At 38.9% G+C, this 26,583-nt stretch overlaps 2 protein-coding genes across 3 annotated transcripts; both read left to right on the forward strand.

Moving 5' to 3' along the window:
- Positions 1-2,082: 2,082 nt before the first annotated feature.
- On the forward strand, positions 2,083-4,367 carry evx2 (even-skipped homeobox 2). Its single transcript, XM_034213493.1, has 3 exons — positions 2,083-2,476; positions 2,899-3,131; positions 3,584-4,367. Exons 1-3 carry the CDS (start codon positions 2,083-2,085, stop codon positions 4,193-4,195), a joined length of 1,239 nt encoding a protein of 412 aa, XP_034069384.1. The 3' UTR covers positions 4,196-4,367.
- An 11,348-nt stretch (positions 4,368-15,715) lies between these two features.
- Positions 15,716-25,422, forward strand: lnpa (limb and neural patterns a). Of its 2 annotated transcripts, XM_034213240.1 has the most exons (14): positions 15,727-15,827; positions 16,985-17,077; positions 17,568-17,609; positions 19,854-20,041; positions 20,129-20,187; positions 20,303-20,343; positions 21,775-21,858; positions 21,953-22,004; positions 22,099-22,320; positions 23,409-23,514; positions 23,700-23,770; positions 24,083-24,238; positions 24,396-24,551; positions 24,585-25,422. In XM_034213240.1, exons 2-14 carry the CDS (start codon positions 17,051-17,053, stop codon positions 24,674-24,676), a joined length of 1,296 nt encoding a protein of 431 aa, XP_034069131.1. In that variant the 5' UTR covers positions 15,727-15,827; positions 16,985-17,050; the 3' UTR covers positions 24,677-25,422. The 2 variants fall into 2 exon arrangements, with proteins under 2 accessions (XP_034069130.1, XP_034069131.1); XM_034213239.1 differs by having other exon boundaries at positions 15,716-15,827; positions 24,396-25,422.
- The last annotated feature ends 1,161 nt before the right edge of the window (positions 25,423-26,583 follow it).

The raw sequence follows: 26,583 nt of genomic DNA on the forward strand, positions 1-26,583 counted from the left end.
TTCTGTAACTCTCAAAGTAAGTAAGACACATTAAAATGAAGATTATGAAATTTAGTGACTGCAATGCAACAATATCTTAAGGTAAAACTCAATATAGAAAGAATAGAATCAGCTGCACAATTAAACCAGTGGGCGAGCAAACCTGTGTCTTACTCGAGTACAATGTTATTTATTTTATTCAAATATAAAATTAAATATTGTGTTCACTGTAACAAACCAATGATCACATGTACTGAAATAAAAGGTAATTGGTCTTATCCTGCGATTCTCCAAAATAAGGTTATTTTTCTTTGATTTTACATGAACTGCTCTTGAACAAATGATTAAGTGACTGAAATATATTTAAATTAGGAAAAAGCAGTAAGTTGATATTGAAATCCAAGCAGGAAAGGGTGCTTATCCTTGTTAGTTTTATGTCAATATTCAGAGTCCTATTCTGTGTTATCCAAGAGGGAAGAGCAGACATTGTTCTGATTTGAATCTCATTATTTTGCTCACCAGTCATTTAAAAAGATATAGGACAGAAAGTGTGAGGTTAGGACTGCGGCTCTCTGGCTCATTGCAGCTTTCAGCTCCTCTGAAATGGTTTTGCAGAAGCCTAATTAAAATATAGGGTTGTATTATCCATCTATCCATGCAATTTTCATATCGCTTATAGCTTATATTTCATGGAAATGCTCACAGAGTGCTCAGGATAGACATAAGTCAGGTTTTCAGGTAAACTACAGCCCACACCTCCCATTCAAAACCTCACATGAATGACAGTAATTCATATTAAAACCTGCAGGAGGCGCCAGAGGACGCACAGAGGATCATCTCATGGTGCCTTTATCGTCATTTCACAATGAGAAACCACGAGTCCATGCATGGGGTTATGTCTTTACACATCGATTCTCCGGTAGAGTTAATATGTTGAATAAATCTGGCAGTTATTTTTTTGTTAATACCCTAAAAGCCATACAGGTAAACATATTTTTCGATTTGGAAGAAATTGCTTCGAACAGATTGTGGTAAAAACGACAAATATTCAAATAAACGCTGTTAAATCTAAGTAATTCGTTAAAATTCAGCATCAGAGTCATTTAAAAGGAACAAAGAAAATGGAAAAATGACCTCTAAATTATCAAACTATCATTTAATAAAAAGATTATAAACACGATTTTGAAGGAGTCTTCCATGAAATAGAAATAATATACTTCTGTATTAATTCAAGCGGATATAAACATGTCGCTAATTGTGTACTAATGCCAGCATCATCACCACATCAAAATGTGTCGTTGACGAGGTGTGTGGAGCAATTCAGCAAAACAAGGAAAAGTATGAAATGCACAAAAATCAGCATGGTTTTTAAAAGTAGAAAAAAATAATAATCTTAATCTCTCATTACAAACAAGCACCTTTATCCTAATGCACTTCGCATACTGATTAAAGTCGCAGAACTGGTAAAAAAAAGAGAGAATAAATAAAAAGAACAACGATTAGAGAGGGGGGGGGAGTGAGAGAGGAGGGAAACAATAGAGAATCAAAGCATAATAATATTCCTAAATGAAGAGGGAAATGTTGCAGCGCTCATTTTATTAATCAGACTGTCAATTTCACCCAAGAGGCCAAACCCCAGAGCAATCTAAAACAGACTCAGAGATCAACCCAGGGACAAGCACCTCGCTCCTCACTCCTCTCTTGCTCTCCACTTGGATATTATTCGTCTGACCGAAGGCCGCCTCCATCATCAAGTGACAGCCCTCTCCTATTTATTTGCTTATAAACCTGTTACAATAAATGATCATTGGAGCAACGTCAGCCGAGCATTTTAACAACGAACAGCAACCACTTTTTGATGAATGACATTTTGCTGCTGTGGGGAGGATGCACGGCTCATTTTGAGCAGTCGCTCGTCGATTGCATTCAGATTCTTTCATTTTTTGCGTCTTGCTTATAAAAAGGTTTAGAGACAGTTATTTAGAGACAGTTGCTGAGTTGCATGCGGATTTAAGCTCCGACACAACTCATTGGTGCTCCAGCCCCCCCTGGACAAGTGTTGTGTGGCGTTTTTTTTTTCTCTCTCTCGTCTTGCTCGGCTTAATGATGGAGAGGATAAGAAAAGAGATGATATTGATGGAGAGAGGTCTGCACAGTCCGGTCGCAGGGAAGAGGCTCTCAGACACGCCTGGAAATTCAGTGCTGGAGGCCCTGGAAAACTCTCAGCACAGCGGACGACTAAGCCCTAGAATAACTTCGGCTTCTCTCCATGGAAATCTGGGGGACATCTCTACGAAAAGCAAATTTGAAATTGACAGTCTTTTCGGCTCGCACCACAACAGTGAAAATACCTCTTCAGCGGAAATTTCTTCGTCAGAAAGCAGGAAGAAAATGAGTCTTTACTCCGAAGTTTCTCCAGATTCAGATATAAACAGCGATGTGGAGGTGGGATGCCCCTCGCATCGATCCCCGAGCCAGCACAAGGAGAACAACAAAGGTAAGATTACATTTGTTTCAATATTTATCTTTTCTTTTTCTGCTATTACATTTAGATATTATTACTGCTATTATTTACCCTAGCCAGAAAAGAGGACTTCAACTAAATTCAAGCAACATTATTACAATTATTTGTAGTATTGTATTTATTATGTGTATTATTAACAATATAACTGTTATTTTTGTTACTACTTTTATTATTATAATTATTATTATACAATATAGCCTACACTGGATGAATGCAACATGATTGAAATATTAACAAAAATGTTCACCAATTGCTCTTTTTTTTTTTTTAAATCAATCTTTTTTTGTTTTATCATTACTAACATAAATCCTTTAGATGAAGTGCAGGCCAACACACACGTTTTATCTTTTATATAGTATACAAATAACAATGTGTTTTACATTTTTTTTTTTTAGGTTTTTCAGACTCTGGATCCAACATAAGCTCCAATTCCCTCCAGAATATGAACGGTAATTTATCTGGTGGATCAAACAATTCAAATAGCGACCAAGTGAGAAGATATCGGACTGCTTTCACCAGAGAACAAATCGGAAGACTGGAAAAAGAGTTTTACCGGGAAAATTACGTTTCAAGACCGAGAAGATGTGAATTAGCCGCATCGCTTAATCTGCCCGAGACCACCATTAAGGTACACATTCATCTTCATTATTCCTGTGTTTGTGCAGAAGAAAACCATGCTGTGGCCATCAAAATAATAATAATTATAATACTCTGTTGTAGGAAATATTTTTCTTAATTTATGCTTGCAAAATGTTGCATTGTGCTATTATTATTTTTACCAGGCTACACACAATAACCCTTTTATTTACTGCCCATGGGAGCTAATGAATTCAACCGTTATGTGTAGACCACAATACATTTATCCTATAACCCTTTACAATTGAAAAATAAATAAAAATAGTTGACATATTTAAGTTATTTGGTAGATTTTAACTGCTGCATCATGTGATGATTGATTAATGAAAAGAGCATTTCCAGGGCATTTTAGCATCAGTGGTGTCCATCTTCAGAGGGCTACATTTAGAGCTTTACAACGACATGGCAGCTTCAACATGGGCCTTGTTTTGACTCTGTGTGCAGGTGTGGTTCCAGAACAGGCGGATGAAGGATAAAAGGCAGCGTCTGGCGATGTCCTGGCCCCATCCAGCAGACCCCAGCTTCTACACTTACATGATGACGCACGCTGCAGCTACAGGAAGTCTACCTTACCCTTTCCACTCGCACATGCCTCTACATTACTACCCGCACGTCGGTGTCACCGCAGCAGCAGCCGCGGCAGCCGCCTCCAGTGCCGCGTCGTCACCTTTCGCCGCTTCCATGCGCCCCCTCGACACCTTCCGGGCACTCTCCCACCCCTACTCGCGACCGGAGCTCCTGTGCGGCTTCAGACACCCGGGACTCTACCAGTCACCCCCAGGCCTGAATCCCTCCGCGGCGGCCTCAGCGGCAGCGGCGGCTGCGTGTGCGGCAGCGGCGGCGAGCGTGCCGTCAGCCGGGCCCTGCTCGTGTCTGAGCTGCCACAGCAGCCAGGCCGCGAGCGCGCTGGGCGCCAGGAGCGCGAGCGCGGACTTTACCTGCACAGCTTCCGGGCAAAGATCCGAGAGTGGATTTCTGCCGTATTCTGCTGCTGTTCTCAGCAAGACCTCAGTCCCCTCACCAGACCAACGAGAAGAAACGTCACTCAACAGATAACTCATCAACACACAACCTTTCCCCTTTTTTTGCCCTAGTCCGACTTTAGAGGACAGGCCATATAATAAAATAAAAAACACTCCTGGGTAAATAATTCGTCTCGTAGGCAGCATTGTAACACACACATTTAGATTAAAAGTGTGATCAAGTCCAGAATACTTTATAAGGAAAAACAGACTAGCAGCGAAAATGTTGCAACTCACAACAATCTTTTTCTAAAAGCTTGTGCCCTTGTGTTGTGCCAGTAGACCGATTTGTATGCTGGATTAATTTATAGATGTTTGGAAAAATAACAAACCATGCAGTATATCCATTCTGTCTTCACGCCTCAATCAATACACCATTTGAAATGCATTTATTTATATCTGCAATTCCCACAAATTAATCCAACAACTGAAATTACATTCCATATTTCTACGGCTCAACTGTCAAATATTCAGCGTGACGAACCAAGTCTAACTATCTTGACTCCATCTTTTTTTAAAGATTTAAACATAAGCTAATTATGCTATCTAAATTTGGATAGCAGAAGGTCCTGCATTTCTGCCCAGCAGCATATCTTTCTTCACTAGGCCTAATAGACTGAGCCTTTGGCAGGGATGCTTCTCCTACACCCAGCCTCTGCTCTATGGGGACCCCCCTAATAAGCTAGAAGGGTGCATATAATTTTGCACCGCGTCTTTCGTGTCAATTTTTATGTTAATAATGAGAGGATCATGACAAAAATTGCCAATCATGTACCTAGATGGAGCTCCTTTGAATACATGACTGTAAGAAAGTTCCTCGTTTTGAGACCCGCTGTCAAGTGCTAACAACCCGCGGAGGGAAGTCATTAGACATACAAAAGAGCTGGAACAAAGCGACAGTCCTGCTGCACAGATGCAGTGGATGAGAATAATATATGACACATAGGGTTTACACATATTACACACAAAGCAGCCAACAAAGAGCCCCTCAAATTGTGTTTGCTGAATGGAAATACCTCGACACACAGTAGCATCTCTTTTATTTTCATTGCTGAACCATATAAAATCCAGTATTTTCATAGGTGTGTAATCCCATTAGGACCTGTTCACTCAGCACACACATTGGGGAACCGAGCAAGGCGAAAGTTCAGACTAAATAGCCTGATTTTACAATCTGTCTGCGCCTGTAAAAATGGCTATAGTGCTATTTTATTCGTTCCTGTTGGGACATCACCAATATGTTAATTATAAAACATGTGAATTGTAAATCGTGAAATATTTTGCAAATATCATGGATAGTCCTACTGATAGTTGACGATTGAATTATTGATCGCCCTGGAAAATGCTTCACGAATTGTGGATGGTAAACTATTTTTATTTATTTTTTATTTTGTGTGACTTGCTGAATGTTTTTTTATTGTTTAACACTGGATGTACAAGCCAATAGGAGCATCAAGTAGCCTACAAATTGGCCTGTAAATGTACCAATAGTCCAAATTCATGATCTGTATTTCGTGCAAAAATTAGGACTCAATTATGGGTAACATTTCTTTACGGTCCACTCAAAAGAGGCTTGAAAAGGGCTGATAAACAAGCACTGAAATTAAAATGATGAAAATAGTATTGGCCATTGTCCCTATGGGTCTCTGTTATAACTCTATATCTCTGTATTTAAAATATCAATGACTGTATGAATTTAAATATTTTAACTTGAAAAAAAATTGTGCAATATGAAATGTAAATCCTGTTATTTATTGATCGTGTTTGTTCTTGGAAAATAAATAAAAAAAAGTCTTTACAGATTTCCGCCTTTTTACATTAAATTCATTTCTAAAAAAAAACATTTCCTATATTATAACAAACTATAAGTCGGTAGGCCTAATTTAAATGCTGGAAATAATGCAGTATATCATGTTGAATTTCATATTCAAGAACATTTAACCATGAAAGTGAAGACATATTTAGGTGATGTGACACGATTTCTGCAAACACTTTAAAGCATGATTTAAAAATACGTGGAAAGCTGCAGGGAATATGAGGCCTGCCATCACGGGTCATTCCGGCCCTATAATTTACCATTATTTTTACATTACCTCTAAATGATACAAGCTGATACTGTCGTTAATTGCACTTGGTTAAAATATAGCCAACACCAGAATGCCCCCAAGGGACTGTGAGATAAGTTGCTTTTTTGAACATCCCCATTAAAGAAATGGGATTAGAGCAGCAAATATGGGCGTGATGTATCACCATGTTTCCTTGCTCTTTACTAAAGCGAGGGTTGCAACCCATACAACAAAAGCATTGAGATAGATGGAGGTGTAAAAAGGAAAAGACAGAGGCCAGAAAAACACTGCCCACAATAACACGATTAGTTTTATATCCAATGTGCAAGACTGAAAAAAGAATTCATCATAATGCAGAAGACTGTCTGTCACCTTCGCGGAATGGGTTTTGACAAGAAAATAAATCTTTGGGTTGTTTAATATATTTTCTTTATTTCGGTGCTAATAGAAAAACCAAATTAAATGTCCACCAGCGAGATAGAAATGCAAAGATCGATGATCCTGCCCCTACTGTCCAATCACCCCTATTTAATTGACTGTATTTTCAGGGTAATTGAACTGCTTGTTGTAAATTGAGGATTTTATAGAAACGACATGAAAACTACATTTACTGACATTCATCGCATCTTTGACATTGATTATCTGATCAGCGCCGTGTCATGCTAACCTCCAATTCTTCATTACACACTGTTTATGAGCTGTTACAGAACAACTTGCTTGTTCCAGAGTGATTGATTGCCTTATTAACGCGTGTTCTTGTAAGTGTGACCGGACTGATTACGATGCATATGTTTAGAATAATGTTTCATTTAGCTGACTGCGAGTAATGCAGGGTGACAGCTGCTGCGGGAGGACAACAAACCTAAACTACAGGGAGCAAGCGGGGCCAAAACGCATTTAAGGTGGAACTAGAAGACAGCAAAGACCCATAATGGTCAAATGCAGTCACTCAGCGCCAGATGAAGGGCTGGCAGCTCAGGGTCTTCTTCACTGAGCCAACTGAGCACTAAAATATATAGGCTATGGGTTATATATACAAATGATTATACCAAAAATCACCACATGCAGTTTATTTATTCCTATTATACTTTAAAAGCAAGAATACACACCCAAACATAGCTTCTTAAAACACATTGTCCCCACATTTGAATCTTATGCAGTGCAGTATTTACAACTGACATACCAGCTGTTACATCAAAAATATTGAAATCCATCAAATCTCATCAAACACTGGCAACAAAAAAACATACCAGCACTTCACGCCTATTATCTCCTCTTCATGGTGGAATTTTGTATTATGTGTTTAGCTATAATATTCCTCCAAAATGTAAAGAAATCATGCAACATGAACTGCAGCCTGATTAGATTTATGCCACCATTATGCTTCTAAAGTAGTCTCTGCTCTGTTTGTCTCAAATCATTGCCTCTGTTCAAATGCTACTTTCATATATTACATGACATTAACTCAACTATAGCTCATTAAGACAGAATGAAATGGTTAAATTAACGTATCAACCCATAATGATGATGAATGAGCTATTAATTCAGATACAAGCTGGCCAATTTGCAATTTTGCGCATTTTGATGGTTCTCAAATAACATTTAATATAACGGGTCATCCCCTCAATCAATTACACGAGCATGTGAGTCGGTCGTATGGAAAATCCTTTTTTCATGCATATGTATTGAAACATGTTCTCAATTATCTTTGAAAATTGGTTTTATTGGTTTAAAGACCAATTATTGTAGTGGTCCTTAGCTCTGGATACGCTTAAGGTGGTGCACAAAAATAGCTTTTCTTCTCTTTTCTTCTTGAAAGACAGCCTGAGATACCAACAATACAAAAATATTTTTGATTATTAAGATTTTTGCTAGATATTATGAGTGTGAGAAGTCCAAACATATATTTTTTTAGAGAATATACTTTCAAGTGTAATATTCCAGGTTTTTCCCCCTGTAAAAAGTAGTTCTGGTTGCATCTGGGCCTTATCAAGAAATGCATGTTAGTTTCTTTCTTGGTGGATTGAGTCTCTAGTGTAACAACTGCCCAAAAATGTCACTTAAAAGAACCTTCACACTTGGAAACACATTGAAATACATTTAAAATGATTATAGACTTGTAAACATCAAATCACCAACATTACTAATATAGTTTTATTGCACATACACAATTGCACATTGTGTTTTTCATTAATTTACAAAAAAACAAACAATCATAAAGTATGGTTTTACATGCCTGATGTATTCATTTTTAGTCTCACTGAGATCCACTTTGCCCCTCTCCTTGGAATTAGAGCTAAAGAGCTCTATGGGAACAGCTACGGCACGCACCTAATCCCATTGAAATGTACTACAATCATAAAATACCGTTATTGGACTTATCTGCAGGTATCACAATCTGAAGTCAGAGGGATTTTTGGTCAGTTTTTAATTTGTCATAATTCGATCATATTGATCTGGTTTTTAAGTCAACACTTTATCTTTCAATATACTTTTATTTTGAGACTGCATTTGCCAGTATGAATAATTCCCATTACAGTCAATATGTGTTGGCTCTGTCTTGAGTAATTCTTTAATGAGACTGGGTCACAAGAGGTATTTTATTTCTTATTAAAGTTTGACAAAATATGTAGAAATGGAGGCTTGAATTATTCAAGAATTATGTTAACGAGCAGAACGATTTTCTTTCCATAGCATTTAGACTAAACCTCTGACCTGATCTCGACCCGTCTGAAGCTTGTGGATAACAGATATGTTAAATCAATGTTCTCAACAAAATGTATAGAGGATGATTATTTTTTTCCCTAAAAGATGTTGTGAGAATGCTTCTCCCATGTAACCGCTTTACTTTTAGGACTTTCCTGTTTACTGAATCTGATGTTTAAGTCAAAATGGAAGGAGCACTTCAGAATTACCTAACTCCTTCTGAATAAATGTAGGAGTTACTTCCCATGTTTGACCTGATCAAGGCTCCAACCTGATCTGATCCTGGTAACTTTTCACGAGAAATATTAAGCAGAAAATAAATAAAATGAAATGGAATATTAAAGATATATTTCTAAAAACATTGTCAAATAATTAGAGTTGGGAGCAGAAGGGCTATAAACATTAAGTGTTTGTATTAAATATTAAATGCAAAAACATTATAAATCAGCTTTAGTGTTTCCCCATATAAAACCTTTACATTCTAAATATCTTTAAAATATATTTTAAATCATTAGGTTTCCTAAAACAAGTCACACAGCCACATTGGACATAATCACAATATGTGTTATAGTCATCTCACTCTGATTATACAGTATTTATATGGATTGTATAAAATATTTTAAATTTTTGAAGGGTTGGCGATATGGAGAAAATCTTACATCACAATAATTTCATTTCATAGAAATGAACGCCTGAACGCCCTAGCTAGACTCTAACCAGGGACATTATGTCTATCTGCATTCTAAATATTAGACTCTAATAAATGCAAGAAGATTTTGAAGTAGATAGCTCACCTTGCAATCATAGCAATAAACCAAAGCCAGTCTTAAACATATTTCTTTGAACCACCTCTTTTTAATGAAATAACAAACACCAAAGACCCTCCATTGCAATCCCAACGTTGTTTCTTTTGGGTTCTTGCAAAAAAGATCTTAATCCTCTGAAATTACCTGATTAAAGGCTTCCTTATATTTTACTGGTACACATATAGCACATCATATCAACATGCCTTGACTCAGGACAGGGACCTTTGTCTGTTTCACAGTTTCAACAAAGGCACAAATGTACATGAACACTGAACTTGAACACAATTCATGGGAAATGCAAAGAACACCATGAGCTCTGATGTCAGTTAGAATTGATTTAAGTGGTTTTTGAGCTTCATTTGCATGAAGTACCACTATTATTATTATTTTATTTTTTTAAATGTACCATTATCATCTCAACTCGCATGTCATTTTTTAATAACCGAGATTGAAGCTGTGAAAAGAACTGTTACATTTACTAAATAAGCAAACCCAAAACCCTGTCAAACAAGGTCAGTTTCATAAGAAAAGACAGAAAACATGAAGCTGACAGTCAGCTTTTGAGCCGTATAATCTAACACTGGCCAGTGTTTTAACCTGTTATGAATGTGTAACTATTCCAACCCAGTCTCATAAAAAAACGTGTAATAACTACGTTGGTCCACAACGTAGGACGTAGTATTTCTACAAAAACGCCTCTGAAATTGTAAGATCCCTACGTTTTTTTTCACCATTCACTCCAATGGCTGGCATCTATGTCACGTGATCTTCAAATTTCTCCCTGCAGAAAAAAAAAACATGGCCGAACTTCGTTTTATTCTCGGTGTAAAATGCCTATTTTAAAGTTAGTTTGGCCATTAAAATGCGTTTTGATGTCATTTTATGCGAGAAATATGAGTTGTTATTTCAGATTATGTGTGCAGTGGATGTACATGATCTTTAGTTTGCTAGTTATTACGAAGATTACTTCAGGAAATTGTGTCTATACAACGTTTTTATTGTCACCAAGGTGGTTGCTAGGGATGCTGCTATCGATATTATTTCTGTTATGTTGTGTAACTGTTTAATGGTGTTTACCCCCTTCCCCGTCAATGTATAGTGTAAACGTATTAGTTTAACAAAATCCGCAGGCGAGGGCCCGTCGACCGAAAGTTAGCTTTGGGTTCAGTCTGTGGACGGTTAAGCTAGCCCGGCTACCATCGAGATGTGCTCTGAAGCGAGAAGAGGTGTTTGAATGACGCATGCGACGTAGCGCAAGCTACTTATAGGGGGTGGATTCCCTGACGCTGACGTCAAGATCACCAGCCAATCAGGATTGGCGTAATGAGATTGATGCTTCTGTTTGCTCCGCGATGAGGCGCATCCCATAGTGAGACATCGAACGGAGTGTTATGAATGAGAACCAATAACTTTGGTGATCCTCTAACCTTTTATCAAGCACCAGCAAACCAGGTGTTTGTTATGGCCAATCCATGACAAGCACAGAAGTCCAGTAACAGACCACCACTCCGGTTCAAATCAGGGGGGCCGTTCCTCCCAATCACGCCCCTCCAAGTGTCTCCATCATTGCCCACATGTGCGTTGAAGTCTCCCAGCAAGATTAAAGAGTCCCCTTCAGGAGCCCCATACAGGACTCTTTCCAGGGCCTCCATGAAGGCCGTATACTCCAAACTGCTGTTGGTGCATAAGCACAACAGTCAGTTTACCCCCCCTATAACCCGCAGTCGGGAGGTGACCTTCTCGTCCACTGGGGTAAACTCCAACAACGAAGCACCCAACCGGGGACTTGTGAGTATCCCCACACCCGCCCGGCGCCTCACACCTTGAGCAACTCCGGAGAAGAATAGAGTCCAAGCCCTATCCAGAAGTAAGGTTCCAGAGCCGACAATGTGCGTAGAGGTGAGCCCAACCAGATCCAACTGGTAATGCTCCACCTCCCGCACAAGCTCCGGCTCCTTCCCCCCCAGAGAGGTGACGTTCCACATTCCCAAAGTCAGCTTCTGGTCCGTCGAGACCCTCTGCTTTCACTGCCACACTTCTGGCAGCGCACCCGACCCCATCGCTGTTTCCCATAGGTGGTGGGCCCGCGGGACGGAGAAGCGGAGGTGTTGCCCACGTTGCTTTTTCGGGCTGTGCCCAGCCGGGCTCCGTGGCAAGCCCGGCCAGCAGACGCCCGGCCAGCAGACGCTCGCCGACGCGTCCTCCTTCTGGGCCTGGCTCCAGAAGGGGACCCCGGGCTTCCCCCGGGCCGGGTATCCTCACTTCTTGGTTTTTCTTTCATGAGGTCTTTTGAACCAATCTTAGTCTGGCCCCTTGCCTGAGACCAATTTGCCATGGGAGACCCTACCAGGAACACAAGAGCCGCGTTCACACAGAGTTCTTTGCTGTAATTAGTTCCGGCACTTATGGCGCGTTTCCACTGCAGGCCTCGCTCGGCCTCGCTCGGTTTGGTTAGGCCTTATTAGGCCCGGCTCACTTTAATGCTGCGTTTCCATTACAGTTTAGGAACTGGGGCAGTTACTATAGTAGCGCAGTGTAGGCGGAGCCGTGACGTCATCTTCAATGAGAGCCCCAGAAAAACAACACAGCCGTTAGCTCTTAGCACTCGGAGCTCACAGCTCTTCATATCTGTTCAGAAACTTGACAAAAGTTAAACAAGTACAAACCACAGACTGCCTGTGTCATGGCGAATACAGTCGCTGGTTTATTTATGTCTGTATAGGCCGTTGTTGTGAGTGTGGACGGTCGGAGCATATAACGTTAGCTTAGCCAAGCTACATTTAGAAAACACGCATTTTAAAAGGGTTTTTCGCCTGCCGTCTGTCTGCAGACTTGTCAAAGCATTAATTCATGGTTTTTACTAACCGGTATCAGTATGTTGTTACTTCGGCATCATTTTGAAACGTGTATTACAATTAATTCACGGTCAAATATGTTCATCTTGTTGTAGTTGTAGCCCCCTTGCCAACGATTCTCTCTCTAGTTTAGCATACTCAGCCCGACTCAGCCTGGTTGTTCCTGGCCCTAGAACCACGATTTAGTCGGGCCAGAAAAAAGGTGAAAAAGTAGCCCCGGGCCAAAACTAGGCCAAGTGGAAACGCAACCAAAAACGGGCCCCGCACGGCTCGGCACGCTTAAAGCGAGCTACCCGGTGCAGTGGAAACGCGCCATTAGTGCCGCGGCACTTAATACCCCAGGGCACTAAATACAGATTGCGTTCACACGGGAATAAATTCTCTGAGGGAAGATTACGCAAATGAGCCGCTGACGTCACTTCTTCTTCTTCTTCTTCTTCTTCTTCTTCTTCTTCTTCTTCTTCTTCTTCTTCTTCTTCTTCTTCTTCTTCTTCTTCTTCTTCTTCTTCTTCTTCTTCTTCTTCTTCTTCTTCTTCTTCTTCTTCTTCTTCTTCTTCTTCTTCTTCTTCTTCTTCTTCTTCTTCTTCTTCTTCTTCTTCTTCTTCTTCTTCTTCTTCTGCTTTGGGTTTAATGGCAGGCCGCAAACCACTTCACGGTGTATACTGCCACCCGAAGTCCCAGGCCGAACTGTGGTACTTTTTTCCCCCAGGAAAGTATCTGCTCTCAGCAGGTGCTAAAAATGGGGTGAAAAGTTCCCGGCACTTAGTTATTTTTTTGGTGTGAACGCGACATCAGGGGTACTACTAACGGAACTAAACGCGAAAAGTACGGGTGAAAAGTACTCGGTGTGAACGCGGCTAATGTTCCAGACAACACAGCCCCCAGGTTCATCAGGGCACACAAACCTCTCTACCACGGTAAGGTGCTGGTTCTTCAGAGAGATCCAGAACCAAGATCGAAGCTGTGAAAAGAACTGTTACATTTACTAAATAAGCAAACCCAAAACCCTGTCAAGCAAGGTCAGTTTCATAAGAAAAGACAGAAAACATGAAGCTGACAGTCAGTTTTTGAGCACCATTTAGCTGTTGAGCCGTATAATCTAACACTGTCCAATGTTTTAACCTGTTATGAATGTGTAACTATTCCCACGATTCAGCCCTTATGGTAACTGCATGTTGTAGCAGAGTTGGATGGAGACGGTGGGAACAAGATGTCTGATTTGCTGTTCAGCCCAGGTATGTGTACATTTACCAATGTATCTGTGTGGCGCTAGGGATGGCAATGACTAAAATATCTCAACCCATTCAAATCGATTGTATGTATTGTCATACTGATATTCTGTACAAACTGTGAAGTGCACTGAGACAAATGTAACATTTGTGATATTGGGCTATATAAATAAACATTGATTGATTGATTGATTGATTGATTGACTGATTGCAATTAAGTTGGTATATATATGATGCCCTTATGATGAAACCTAATAACTTTGGTGATCCTCTAACCTTTTATCAAGCACCAGCAATATGGTTCAGATTGCTTTGGCCAACATAAAATAGGCAAAAAGTCCCTTTACTTACTAAAATAGGGCAGTGGTGGGCATCATCTGGTTTATCTCCAAAGGTGTTAACTTCTCTCATTACTATTTGGGTTTACATGTATTAAACATATTTATTTGAACCACCTATTTTTAATGAAATAACAAATATATGGTGTTTACCTGACGTTAAAACATGATCTCGACTCGGACTCATTGACGTTATTGGAACACATTCTTTTAAGTTTATATTGTTTAGTCTGTTTTTAATAGTTTTCACCAAATAATGGGCTTGTTGTGATGTGCTCTGGCTTTAATGAGCACCCTGAGGCCACAACTGAGCTCACACTTCTAATGAATAATGTGTTACCTTGCAAATCTAAACATCAGCTTTGGAAAGTACACCTACTGCAATTGTATATTGTTACAACAGTTTTGTTGGATTAGATACAGGATTTAAAACAGTAAAATTACATTTTGTGTGCAAACTGCCTTATAAATCGAACACTTTGAATTTTGTCATCATAAATATTAGGCCTATAATACAGCATTGCCAATTGTACTGACAATGTTAGCTCTGCTTAAACTTCCCCAGGAAATCTACAGCACAGGCTACAACATTACACTTACCAGACACTTTTGTCCAAAGTGACATTTTTGTGATTAAAACTTTAAGAAATCACATGGGGAAATGATAGGGTAGTACTTGTAAATTAAGATTGAACTAATGATTTATTTTGGCATTGCCAAACTCTAACTCTAGAAGTGCTCTTCTTTTACCATTCATCATAACAACGGTCTAATATACAATAACAAAAACTAAAAGCCTATAATCATTTCCCAGCTAGGTGGAACGTTTGGATATTCATAACCAGAGCTCTAAAGTAACTACGTTGATTTACTCAAGTACTGTGCTTAATTACAATTGGAGGGACGTCCTACTTTACTTTAGTATTTCAATTAGTTGCTACCTACTCCACTTCAATTCAGAGGTAATTCGTGTACTTTTACTCCACTACATTTATTTAATACCTTCAGTTACTTTGCAGATTTGGATTAATGATGTAAAATATAAACAACACTAAATAAGACTTAGTTCAACCTGGAGTAAATTCACAAGCTACCCTGCAGCATACAAAGTAACTACAATTAGCTGCACCTGTACGAGCTTTGATGCATCATTAATCTTAATCAGAACATATGATATCATTCTGAAATGGACCAATCTGCATAATGACTTTTTTACTTTTGGCATATTTTGATGCCAATACTTTTCTTCTTTTACTTGAGTAACATGTTGTTTGCACGACTTTAGTATTCCTAAACTCTGGTACTTTACTTGTAGCCTACTTAAGTAGGCTACAATATCTGAGTAGTATACTTATTCCACCTTACTTCATAACCAATAACAGTTAGCCATATGCAACAAGAAGTTGCCACGCTGGCACTTTACGAGACCGTTTGACTTTTTTTTCTTCCCGTCTACCAACATAGGAAGAGTATTTGTTTAACTGTACTAACAGTGAGTGGGCTTCACCAGACTCAGACCTCAGACCCAGCACTGCTCTTCATGTTCCATGCTGTTCTTTCAGCAGACACTCCCCCATCTTGTGTCACACACACCCTCTGTCTGAAGAGGACAGGAGGACTGCTTTACTGTCACAGGCTGTTCAAACAGGACGACTCCACTGCCAAGGTAAATATTCCCCTCCTTCATTCACTTTCCAGCCGTATTATTTTGTCTCGCTTGTTTTGACAAAGAACGTTAACCAAGTTAGCAACCGTTGCTAATGCTTATCGAGATTAACGTTTACTTTGGTGTTAGCCTCACCTGCTAGCGGTTACCGGTTAGCTCCCCCTGGTTAGCTCCAGCAATGCTAAGGCTGACGCTTTGCTCCATTTAAGTGGGTTAAGAAGTTATTTAGGAAACACCAGTCGTAAATAGCGACCTGACAACTCTCCTTCGAGGACGGGTGACGTTAGGTTAACGCTGGTTTAAGTAAGGTTGCCTTTGAGCAGTTAAGTTAAGTTGTTTGGATAAGTTAGCAGAGGGTTTAAAGACATTGTTTGAATGACATATTCACATATGGAGGCCATGATAAGTTCAAAACACTATGTCAAAGTGTTTCTTTGTGAACTTTTATATGTGGCAGTGTATGATGTTTGAGCATAAGCAGTTACCCCAGCGTTATCACTTTCACTCCAACAGGTACACGTAGCTAAAAGTATTGCAAACAGCAGCCCTTTAAATAAGACTTAAAATGTACAGTTTTGGTTTAAACAGTTTTTGAGATGATGCAACAAGGACAGTTTTTTTTGGAGCTGAATTGTATTTTTCCATCCCCTTTAGAGTTATATCAGTAATGGTAAAGACCACATACTAGAAATGGTATATTATGTAAGAAGGATAGATATACATCACATTATAATGTATCAGCATCGAAAACAACGGCCTCCAAAGTTGTATCAAAATCTCTCTGAGTTTGATCTAAAACTGAACACTGTAACGTTATTGAAAGCAGTATTTCAAGGACTTTATTTTGTGCTGGTCCCGTACTTGCAACATGAATAGAATACAATAATAATAAGTAAGACTAAAATAAATGAAACAACTGTTAAAAACTAGTATAAGAAAGACTTAACAAGATGATAATATAGACCTACAGGTAAAATAATACACTAAACATGATCGAGAACAATATGTACAGATTGCACATGAAAAGGCACTATATTACACACAGTAATAAGAGCTTATTTTACCCTATGTTGAAGTACACTGCATCAGTTCTAACTCCATGTACTAAACACATTGCAAACTGAGTGTATATTGAAGCCCATTACTGTTGCCAACAGGTGGAGAGTTTATAGGAAATCAGAGGAGGATCACAGTAATAGAATATCCTACAATCCCTCATCAACATGGGGGCCATCATCTCACGGTGGAGGGTTTGTTTTCAAATCTTTTACTGATTATGCCTTTCTGCTTCATGTTTCTGTAATACAAATGACATAATTGCACATCAGTTAGCAATATTTTTTCTTGTTAAAGATCCTGTTTAGTTTTAAACTTGTGTTTCATATTTAATAAGCTTTCAGGTTGCAGGCAGATGTAGGATTCTCACAAATACGGTTTCTACTACACCATACCTCAGGCCCACAAAGGGGTTACATGCAGATCTGCATTCATTATAACTATATAGATGTTTAAGCTAACGCTCTTCCAGATACTACCACTTCTTGGTGTATTGGCATGCACAGGCTAACTTCATATTATTGCCAACAAAAAGAAACACATGACACAAAATATGCAGAAATGAAAAGACGAAATAGGAAGTTTCCACATGTTTTGAAGAAGTAGAATGTAAAAAGAACTCTATTATTATGGCAAGTTTCATAATTTCTCTCTGATCTGGATTTCATAATTGTTCTCTTACAGGCTAAACCATCCACTGTGGAGATTTTGGAGGGAATCGAAAAGGTATGCTTGCCAAATAAATACTGCTTTTCTTTATAAAATGTGTGTGTGGATTGGTTAACATGGTATACATTTACCAAAGCACAAAAAAGCCATTCTCTAGCTCAATATGTTGTCACTTTATTGTATCATGAGCTAGGTCACTATATATTGATATAGCCGGTTTGGTGGTAATTCTAACTAGTCTATTTGAAATAACCAAACTAAGACAATCTTAGTTTGCAATAAATACATTGAAAGTACTGAGTGTTTTGAGTAATGAGTATTTTTTAATTAATAAATAAGAAGTTCAGTGTGATATAAGAAATTATTGATGAAAAAAACATTTCCAGCTTTACACTTCATATTTTTTTTGTTATGTATGCTCACACACAGTTTTATCAGATTAAGAGAATAATTTGACTCGACTGTAGTCAAGTGTTGATTAATCTTTTTGAAGTGAGTGGTAGTGTAAAGTGTGATTTCAAAACACCAAGAACATAGCCTGAGGTCGGATGAGTTCCTGCATGCAGAAGGGGCTGTCAGTCAAATTAATATGCATCTAACGTACTTAAAGATAAACTACAGCTCCTAACAACTTCTTCTTTTTTTTTGTTGCAGTTGTGACCATTAGCTTTATTAGGTATGATAACGTTGTGCGCACCAAATGTACAGGGCCACTGTAAGAAAAACAGGTTTTCAAGCCCAGTGCAATACTACGCAATATTTTATATTTAGCCACCCACTTTTTGAACTCTGGACCCTCCCCAGGGGTCATGCCCCCTATTTTGGGAACCACTTGGTCTGTCTGTAAACGGCTGTCAATAAAAATGTGGGTCATATTTTCATTGTTCACTTCAGTTTCCTCTGGCAAATAAATTGGAACACTTTTGGGTTGGTTTACAAGCTGTCAATTGGCCGTTGTTTAGTTACCACTTCAGCCACTTTTTATATGGAAACAATGCTAAGTAAAAACATGTTGTGTAAGCATGCATCTCTTGACCATAAGCAAAAAGACGTGTCAACAAATGCCAGATCAGCTCCTCATTTGCTGACTGACGGGGCTTTAGTGCTCTTCTACAGTTAAGCTAGTGTTAGGATATTTTTAGCAACTGCCCTTGAAGCAAGAGACACTACATATACACTGAAGAGGTCAGGTGGCATTGACGTTGTGGAGAGACAGTTTTTGGTTTGGTTTTGAGTTATGCTCGGGAAACACCCTGTCACCTATTATGAAAGAAAATGTTGCCTTTAATAATTTTTTAATGTGCATGTTAGCACAGCATAAACACAAATGCATGCACGATAGACTGTATAGCTGAACACAAGAGCTGTTTATCCAGTACTGTGAGTGACAGACACACACACATGTTATAGAAGAACCATAGAGACCCATTCTGTCTGCCAGCTTTTTATAGAAGGGCTGAACAGCGCTTTAGCTCAGTGGTGTAACCTTCACATGTTAAACAATTTGTTAAAGCAGTTGAGTACTTGCATAAATATTTGTCTATTCTGCCAGAAGAGAAGTTTGATCATGATTCGACCAAATTCTTTGTTAGGTAGGCTCCTGTTGTCATTTCCAGGTTTATGTTATACTTTACTGATATGTTCCAAGTCCTGCATTGGTGTTCATCGTCTAAAGTTCAACAGCTATTCCTGATAGAAATTGCCTACATTTGCATCTATGTAAAGACATGATGCACATTCTCTATGTTCAAGTGCTGTTAAGGAAGTGGTCTTAAATACTGGATTTGCTCCAAGCTCCAAATATACACTCTCTTTAAATATCTAGGGCCCAGCTTTACTGGAAATGCCTGCAGGGAAAATGAACATTAATGTAATGCTCTTGATCTGAGTGCAGAAGCAGGACATTTTACCAAGAGTCTCTTACTATACGATGCTTTGTCTCATTATGTATTCAGGATATTAAAATAAAGAAAACATTTTTGTTGCCTACCATAACAAGTTGGAACTTTGCTATTAGTTTGCGTAGCGTTGGTTGGCCATTGGACATTCCTTCTTTTTTAGAGTTTCTGCTTTAGTCATGCTTGCCTTTATAGCCATTTGTTCTCAAAAAGGTTGAAATGATGGTTGGGGGATACACTATTAAGAATATTTATATAATTGTATATCACAATATGCAAAACACAAGATAATTGAATTGAAAGCTACAAACTGTTCACTGTTATCTATTACATGATATTGAGCTCTAAATGTGTGTAAAACAATGCGTACTTATATAATGCTCATTTACCTTTCCCCCCACAGAATGTACAGACCCTTGAAGAATACAGTGAGAAGTATCAGAGGCAGCTGAAGATATGGGTCGGACGGCTGATTCTGTACTCGTCTCTCCTCTACCTGATCACATGTGTAGTTGTGTATTTCTGGTACCTGCCCGAACAGATGATGGGACGGCTCATACTGTCTCTTCCCTTCCTACTAGTTCCTTTATTGTAAGTGTGCAACATTGTCAATCTCATCTATACTAAACTGTTACTCCAATATAACCAATCACCATTGCTTTTCTCTCTTTCCTTCAGGGTTTGGTTACTTAGAAAGTTGCTTATAATAATTTTTTCACGAAGAACTGAAAAAAATAGTAAGATCCTTTTTTGCGATTTACACATTTCTGAACACATAAGGGTTATATTTTTTTATGTTGAAACCATAATAACTATAATCCAATACAATTATTTTTTCCCCCGTTTTTACAGATGAGAAGTTAGAAGATCTTAAAACACAAAAAAGGAAAATAGTAAGTGATTTGTTTTTGTATTTTTTACATATTCGTCTAGTTTCACATGGATTGTTTTGATATGTGATTTCCTGTGTTCTTTACTCAAAAGACATGAAGAAGACTTATAAAGTTCTTGCTGCTAACAAACCAAAAGCTTTGTGCACAGGGACAGAGTTGCCCCAAGAAACAAACAACTTATATTTTTCGTTGCCGGTTACATTGTAATCACATTCATGTATTGTGGAGATCAAGCACATACAATTAAAACACTTTGTTAAATATGTAAATACCACATTCATTGATTTTTTGTTGTTGTATTCCCTCATTTACCAGTTTCTCCCATTTTGAGCCTACTGGCATCACACCTGGTCATCTATCTTCCCAAAATCATTGAACTAAAACACATTTTTTAAAACGTAGGTATGAGTTTTAATGAGTGTAGAACCAACAATAGATTGCGGGGTAGTTGATGCTTGACGTCTTTAGAAACCCAAAATATTACTAGAGATAACCAAACGCCAACACACTGAGTGTCAGTTTAAGATAATGGAGGCCTGTCAGTGTTGTTAAGAAACATGTTTTATCCTCTTGTTTTTTTATGCTTTATAGTTTGGACTCAGAATATCACTCGGTGTAGCAGTAGTAGTTATAAGGCCATTATAAAAATTGCACCGCTAGCATTTTGCAGATATTTTCTCCAATGTCCCTGAAATTACCCCTGCGAGCTTGAGAGATCTGCAAAGTGACATTTCAGAAAACAATTGTCATGCATTTGTGGCATCGGATAAGTGCAAGAAACGTATTATAAAGCTCATAATCTCTACAGAACACATTGTAACTTTGATGTGGTCTCCAGTGGAGTGAAGACTTGCACTTCATTGTGTAAGTTACGAAGGAAGCCTTGTAGTATTGCTCTTATTGATCCCCTCAGCATTTTGCAGTAAGATACTTGCTAATCTAGGATCTGCACAGACAGCATCTGATCGGCACAGTGCATTAACCCAGTAAACCACTCTGCTAATGTCACTTTAATTAATAGCATTTAGCGCAGGAAAGAAATAAATCTGAGAAATTGCTTGTCATCCTCTGTCAAGTCTAATAACTTTCAATAATTAGGGCTGATGGATTTTCACACTCTCCATTATCGAAGTAGTGAATGTAATTATTCTTCATATTATATGTAAACATTTAGAAATGTTGGTACTTAAATAAAGATGTACAGTTTAGAGAAGTTCACCGTGCCCTTCTCAGCCATGTTTATTTGTAATGTTATGGTAGGTGATTCTAAGATATTAATGTGTGTTCATTTAACACCTATTAATTACATTAGGGGATCATCAAATAATTACGTGGCAATCGTTATTATAGGAATAATTTCTTTGTGCAATACATTGGGAAAATGATGTTGGCATTAATCCTATAATACCTTTTTTAATGTCTTTTTTTCAGCTTGAAGAAGTTATGGAAACTGAGACATATAAAAATGCTAAAATGATTCTGGAGAGATTTGATCCTGATTCCAAGAGAAAAATTGTAAGTTATTCATTTTACTTACTGTAATTAAAATCGCATTGTCTATTTATTTTCCATATTCAACCATTTGCACTCCCTTGTTTTTTGTGTATAGGAGCTTGAATCCACTCCTGTGGGCCCTCAGATGACTCCGAAACAAGGACAAGGTAGCGATGAGCTTTGAATCCATCACTATTTTCTCCACTTGTCCTTTGGCCTTTCTCACTATTGTTAAGCACAATGTGATCTTATCTGTTTTAGAGCTTCGCCAGCGCAATGTCATGCCAAAGACCCCCTCAGTGATGGTGAATCCTGCAAGCGGTGCTGCTGCGCGCCCTCCTCCTGCCTCTGGGCCCACCTTTCCTGGACGATCTTCCCACTCTGCTCCAGGTGGACCCCCAGAGAGGGGCCTGTCGGCGATAGCTGCTCAGCAGAGCTTGATGAGGAGGCCTGTGACCCCGGGAACACCTGTTCCAGGAGTCGGTGAGTTACCTGCACACAGGGGGACCACACCATAATGTGGTCGATTAAGGTGTGATTTACTCTTCCTTGGCTCTGTGTCCCCAGTTGCTCAAGATTCTGTGGTGTGTGTTGTCAGCAAGAATGGTATACAGTATCTTATACAGTAGTTGGAATATGTAATTACCTTAATGTAGTCTTCAAATATCTAACTAAAACCGTTCTCAGACAAGTGTTACATTTCGAGCTTGTTTCAGAAATATGCCATACCCTCTGATACAGTCAGAATATTTATCTGGAGAGTGTAATGCATGCATATTTGGTTGCTTTTAGAAATGTTGAAAGCTCGCCAGGGAACACTATAAACAACCTTTCAAAGAACAGTTGCTAGACATCTGTGGAGTGCAGAGTTATTGCATATTCTATATAAATTATTTATGGGCTATGAACACTCAATAGAAGATGCAAATAAGTACCGGTAAATGAAATGTGTTCCTAGAGGAAGCTGCATGCTGTAATTGCCATGTGGAATGCTAACTGTGAGGTATGCACGAATCACGATTACATTAACTATGATTAATTAGCCAGACCGGCATTTGTTCTCTGGGCAATGGTGGTGGAATCTCACTAAATGTCTTTTAATGCTTGGTGAAATTGCCTTTGGCATTGGGAACAACCTCGCAAATGGTTTACATGACTTGATGTTATCACCTGCTTCTGCCGAAAATTGAAAGTGAAAAGCAATTTGATACAAAGAGTCACCACAGAGTTTCCATATGTTGGTAAATTAATAACCAGCAGGATATTGAGACTCTGCCAAGTCTCACAGAAATGACCAGTCATCTTCCTATGATTGCTCTTGATGTTAGATTATATTAATTACTACTCACCAACACAACAGGGATTCTGGACGTGCTTTGCAAGTGAGATCCGCTGCTAATTCATTAAGAAAAGCTGGCAGGTTTTTTTTGTAATATCCATCATGGTTTGTGCAGTAAACTGTCAATCTCAGCCTCACTCTTTCACTTAGTTTTTACTGTGAGCAGAACCTGTTTAATGCAGTTTGTATTCAAGACTACGGACTGTGTCTAACAGGCATTGCGCTTTAACAGGGATGCACCCCCCAGGCCCGCCCCTGGCCAGACCCGTGGTCCCGAGGGACAGAGGCGCCATGGACAGAGTCATTGAGTATCTTGTTGGAGATGGCCCTCAGAACAGGTACACAATCTTCTCCAAGCAATACAAATATATACAGTTTAGGGCAAGTATAGTAAATGTATTAAGCTGTTTGTTTTCCAACTTATAAAATCGCAGTACTGAATTATCTTTCCATGTTATTATGATGCCAGTCTCTACGTCCTACTTAATTCTGTCTTAACTGGATTGTGTTTCCTTCCTCATAGATACGCTCTCATCTGTCAGCAGTGTCTGTCCCATAACGGCATGGCATTAAAAGAGGAATTTGAATACGTTGGTAAGACTTACAGAAACACAACGCTCTTTGTCAGTCTCCATCAAACACCGTGCCTTCATTTGCCCTCTAGCATTTGGCAGCGTAGTATATCATATAGCTCTTAAATGCCTCTGCCACTACCGACCCCTGTAAGCAGAAATGCAACAAGATTGAATATGCAAACCAGTGCTACACATCAATCTGAAGTGTTTATGCATCTCAGGCATTTTCTGTCACTGCTTCACATTCATGTATATTAATCTATGTCTGTTTTGAGAATGCATTGGGCCATTGACATAAACTATATGAACAGTGTTTTTATTTGTGTTTCAGCCTTCCGATGTGCGTATTGTTATTTCTTGAACCCTGCGAGGAAGACCAGACCTCAGGCCCCCAGACTCCCCGAGGTCACCGGCGACCTGAAGATGTCCTCCGAGGCCCCCGTACCTCCGGCTGCTGTTGTCATGGATGGAGATCAATCTGTTTCAGGTGATAATGACACACAAGGCATATACCTCTTACGTGTAATGGTCATGCATGCAATTGAATGTTACTTTTTGAGTACATTATGTTGTACAGCACTGTCCACTTTCTTCTATTTGTTTAAAAGATGTGCAAATCTTAACAACATTTTTATTTCTATTAGGTGAATCAAAGCTTGAGGATGTCTCTGCTGAAACAGACCCCCAGGGGCCAGACACTACAACAAGAACGGAGCCTGGCTCTGCGTCAGACGGCCAAAGCACCGAAAGCACCACAGACTCACAAGATGTGTCCCGTGAAAAATCTGACGCAGAGCAAGATGTGTCCTGTAAGAAATCTGACGCAGAGCAAGATGTGTCCTGTAAGAAATCTGACGCAGAGCAAGATGTGTCCTGTAAGAAATCTGACGCAGAGCAAGATGCGTCCGCCATGGAAGTGGAATAAAACAGTGGCGCAGTGATTTCAAGTCAGGCTGGAACTTTATTTGTTCTTTGAAGGGCTGAGATAACCGATAATTTATAAGTAAATTCCGTGAGTTGAAATAACAGTGATTTTCAACTTACAGTACAGAATGTCCTTTCTTTTCAGAATTGCTTTTATATTTCTAGAAATAGAAAGTATTAAATATGAATTTAATATTTTGTAGCAACATCAAACATACCTCCAGTATGATTACACGTCCATCACATTATAACCTATTTTTGCTACATATATCTATTTTTTCCATGTTTTTTCCCCCAATTTTTTTGACTTAATTTCTTACAGCAGTCGATCGCATTTAATTGGCAACAAAACAAATATTTTGTGGGGCAAACTTGAATACAAGGGATATTATTTATAAATATTTTTCTATAATGCTGTGCCTTCCATGACACTGTAGGTTGGGGAACTCTGCAGCCCCGAAAGTGCTAACCACATGTTTACATAACCATGCTACCATAATAGGAATGCACACATACAGTATCTATTTATTGCTCAAATGGAGAAAAAGGGCATTTATCTCGGTACTGTGCACCTGCCCTAAGTGCCTTTTTTATATTTGAAGTCTCTGCTTCAGAGTGGTGTCGATGAAACCTATTTACATATAGACAATAGACACATTCAACTGTTTACAGACTGTATCTCTTTGCTGTGTGTCTGAATTCTTGTCCTGTATAAATAATAATGATAAATAAACTTTTGAGAACATCTGTGTATGTATGCTTTGTATTACTATACATCCATCCACATCCATCCACATAGATGCATTGTTTTTATAAAAGTACATGCCTACTGACATGACATTTTCTTTAAATAATTTATGCATTTAAAAGTGATTATTCACTAACATCAAAATATAAAAAGGAGAGGTCAAACTAATGCAATGGCTCCAATGTATTCCTGCTACCTTCAGGGTGTCATGTTTTTTATAACGCCACCCTATTTCTTTTGCCAGCTTCTCATCGAGGAGCATGTTTAAACAGTCCGTTTTCATTAGCAGGCCAATTTTAGCTTGTGATCATTTTATTTTAGCTCATTGATCATTTCAGACAGCGCAAGATAATGGCGCTGACACGGAGGCCGACCAGTCTTGATTGCTTGACCCTCTTCATTTGCAACAAGAAAGTCATTGCAACTACAAAGTTGCTCACCGACGTCACATGACCCTTTTCCCCTGAAGATAGACCGTAAACTCTGGGTGAGGTCAACAGCCCACGTCTTCTATGGCTTCTGATAATGTATGTTTACAGAGATGTGACCTCCTGGGCCTTGTAATGCATCACTGTGACATGACAGTAACGCCTGATTCCACCGCATGCTGTTTGAGGTTGACCTCTGACAAGAGCCAAACGGGGAAAAAATGGGACATCAATAGGACAATGTTTGGATTTTTTCACACCATTGGGAGGTTGCCCAATACATAGCCTGCACATATGTGCATGATCATAAGTAATATATCACAAAAGATATCTGCGCTGTGTGGTTTGAAAATGTATGTTTGAGTCATATTGTTGATTCCACAGCACTGAATCATTTCTTGACAGATTGTACCTTCACAGTCAGTACAATTATTATTTGTCTGCAGTTTTCAACTAAGTGTGACAACATTCAGTTTTTAATTTGCCTTTTTTAAATCTATTAAATGCGTGAATAATTTCAAAGAGAGATAGGAGATCATCTGGCTGCTTTAAAGAAACAAACATATGTTCTCGGCTGTAGTTCAATTTATCTGCCTTTTTAAGTACTATCATTTTTATTGGCAAACAGAAGGCCTATTTAGACAATCAATATTTGGAATGACCTTCCAACTCTCCGGTCAGGTTGTTTATTCTGTAGTCATTTTCTGCACCTAATTGTCATCTCAACCTACA

Source organism: Gymnodraco acuticeps, unplaced genomic scaffold (assembly GCF_902827175.1).
Source record: "Gymnodraco acuticeps unplaced genomic scaffold, fGymAcu1.1, whole genome shotgun sequence".
Classification (NCBI taxonomy): Eukaryota; Metazoa; Chordata; class Actinopteri; order Perciformes; family Bathydraconidae; genus Gymnodraco; species Gymnodraco acuticeps.

Coding starts and splice junctions, on each gene's coding strand:
- lnpa (XM_034213239.1), top strand. CDS start 17,051: ATGGGGGCCATCATCTCACGGTGGAGG. Junction 17,610..19,853: donor TTTTGGAGGGAATCGAAAAG/GTATGCTTGCCA, acceptor TTCCCCCCACAG/AATGTACAGACCCTTGAAGA. Junction 22,321..23,408: donor AACACCTGTTCCAGGAGTCG/GTGAGTTACCTG, acceptor GCGCTTTAACAG/GGATGCACCCCCCAGGCCCG.
- evx2 (XM_034213493.1), top strand. CDS start 2,083: ATGATGGAGAGGATAAGAAAAGAGATGATATTGATGGAGAGAGGTCTG. Junction 2,477..2,898: donor GCACAAGGAGAACAACAAAG/GTAAGATTACAT, acceptor TTTTTTTTTTAG/GTTTTTCAGACTCTGGATCC. Junction 3,132..3,583: donor TGCCCGAGACCACCATTAAG/GTACACATTCAT, acceptor CTCTGTGTGCAG/GTGTGGTTCCAGAACAGGCG.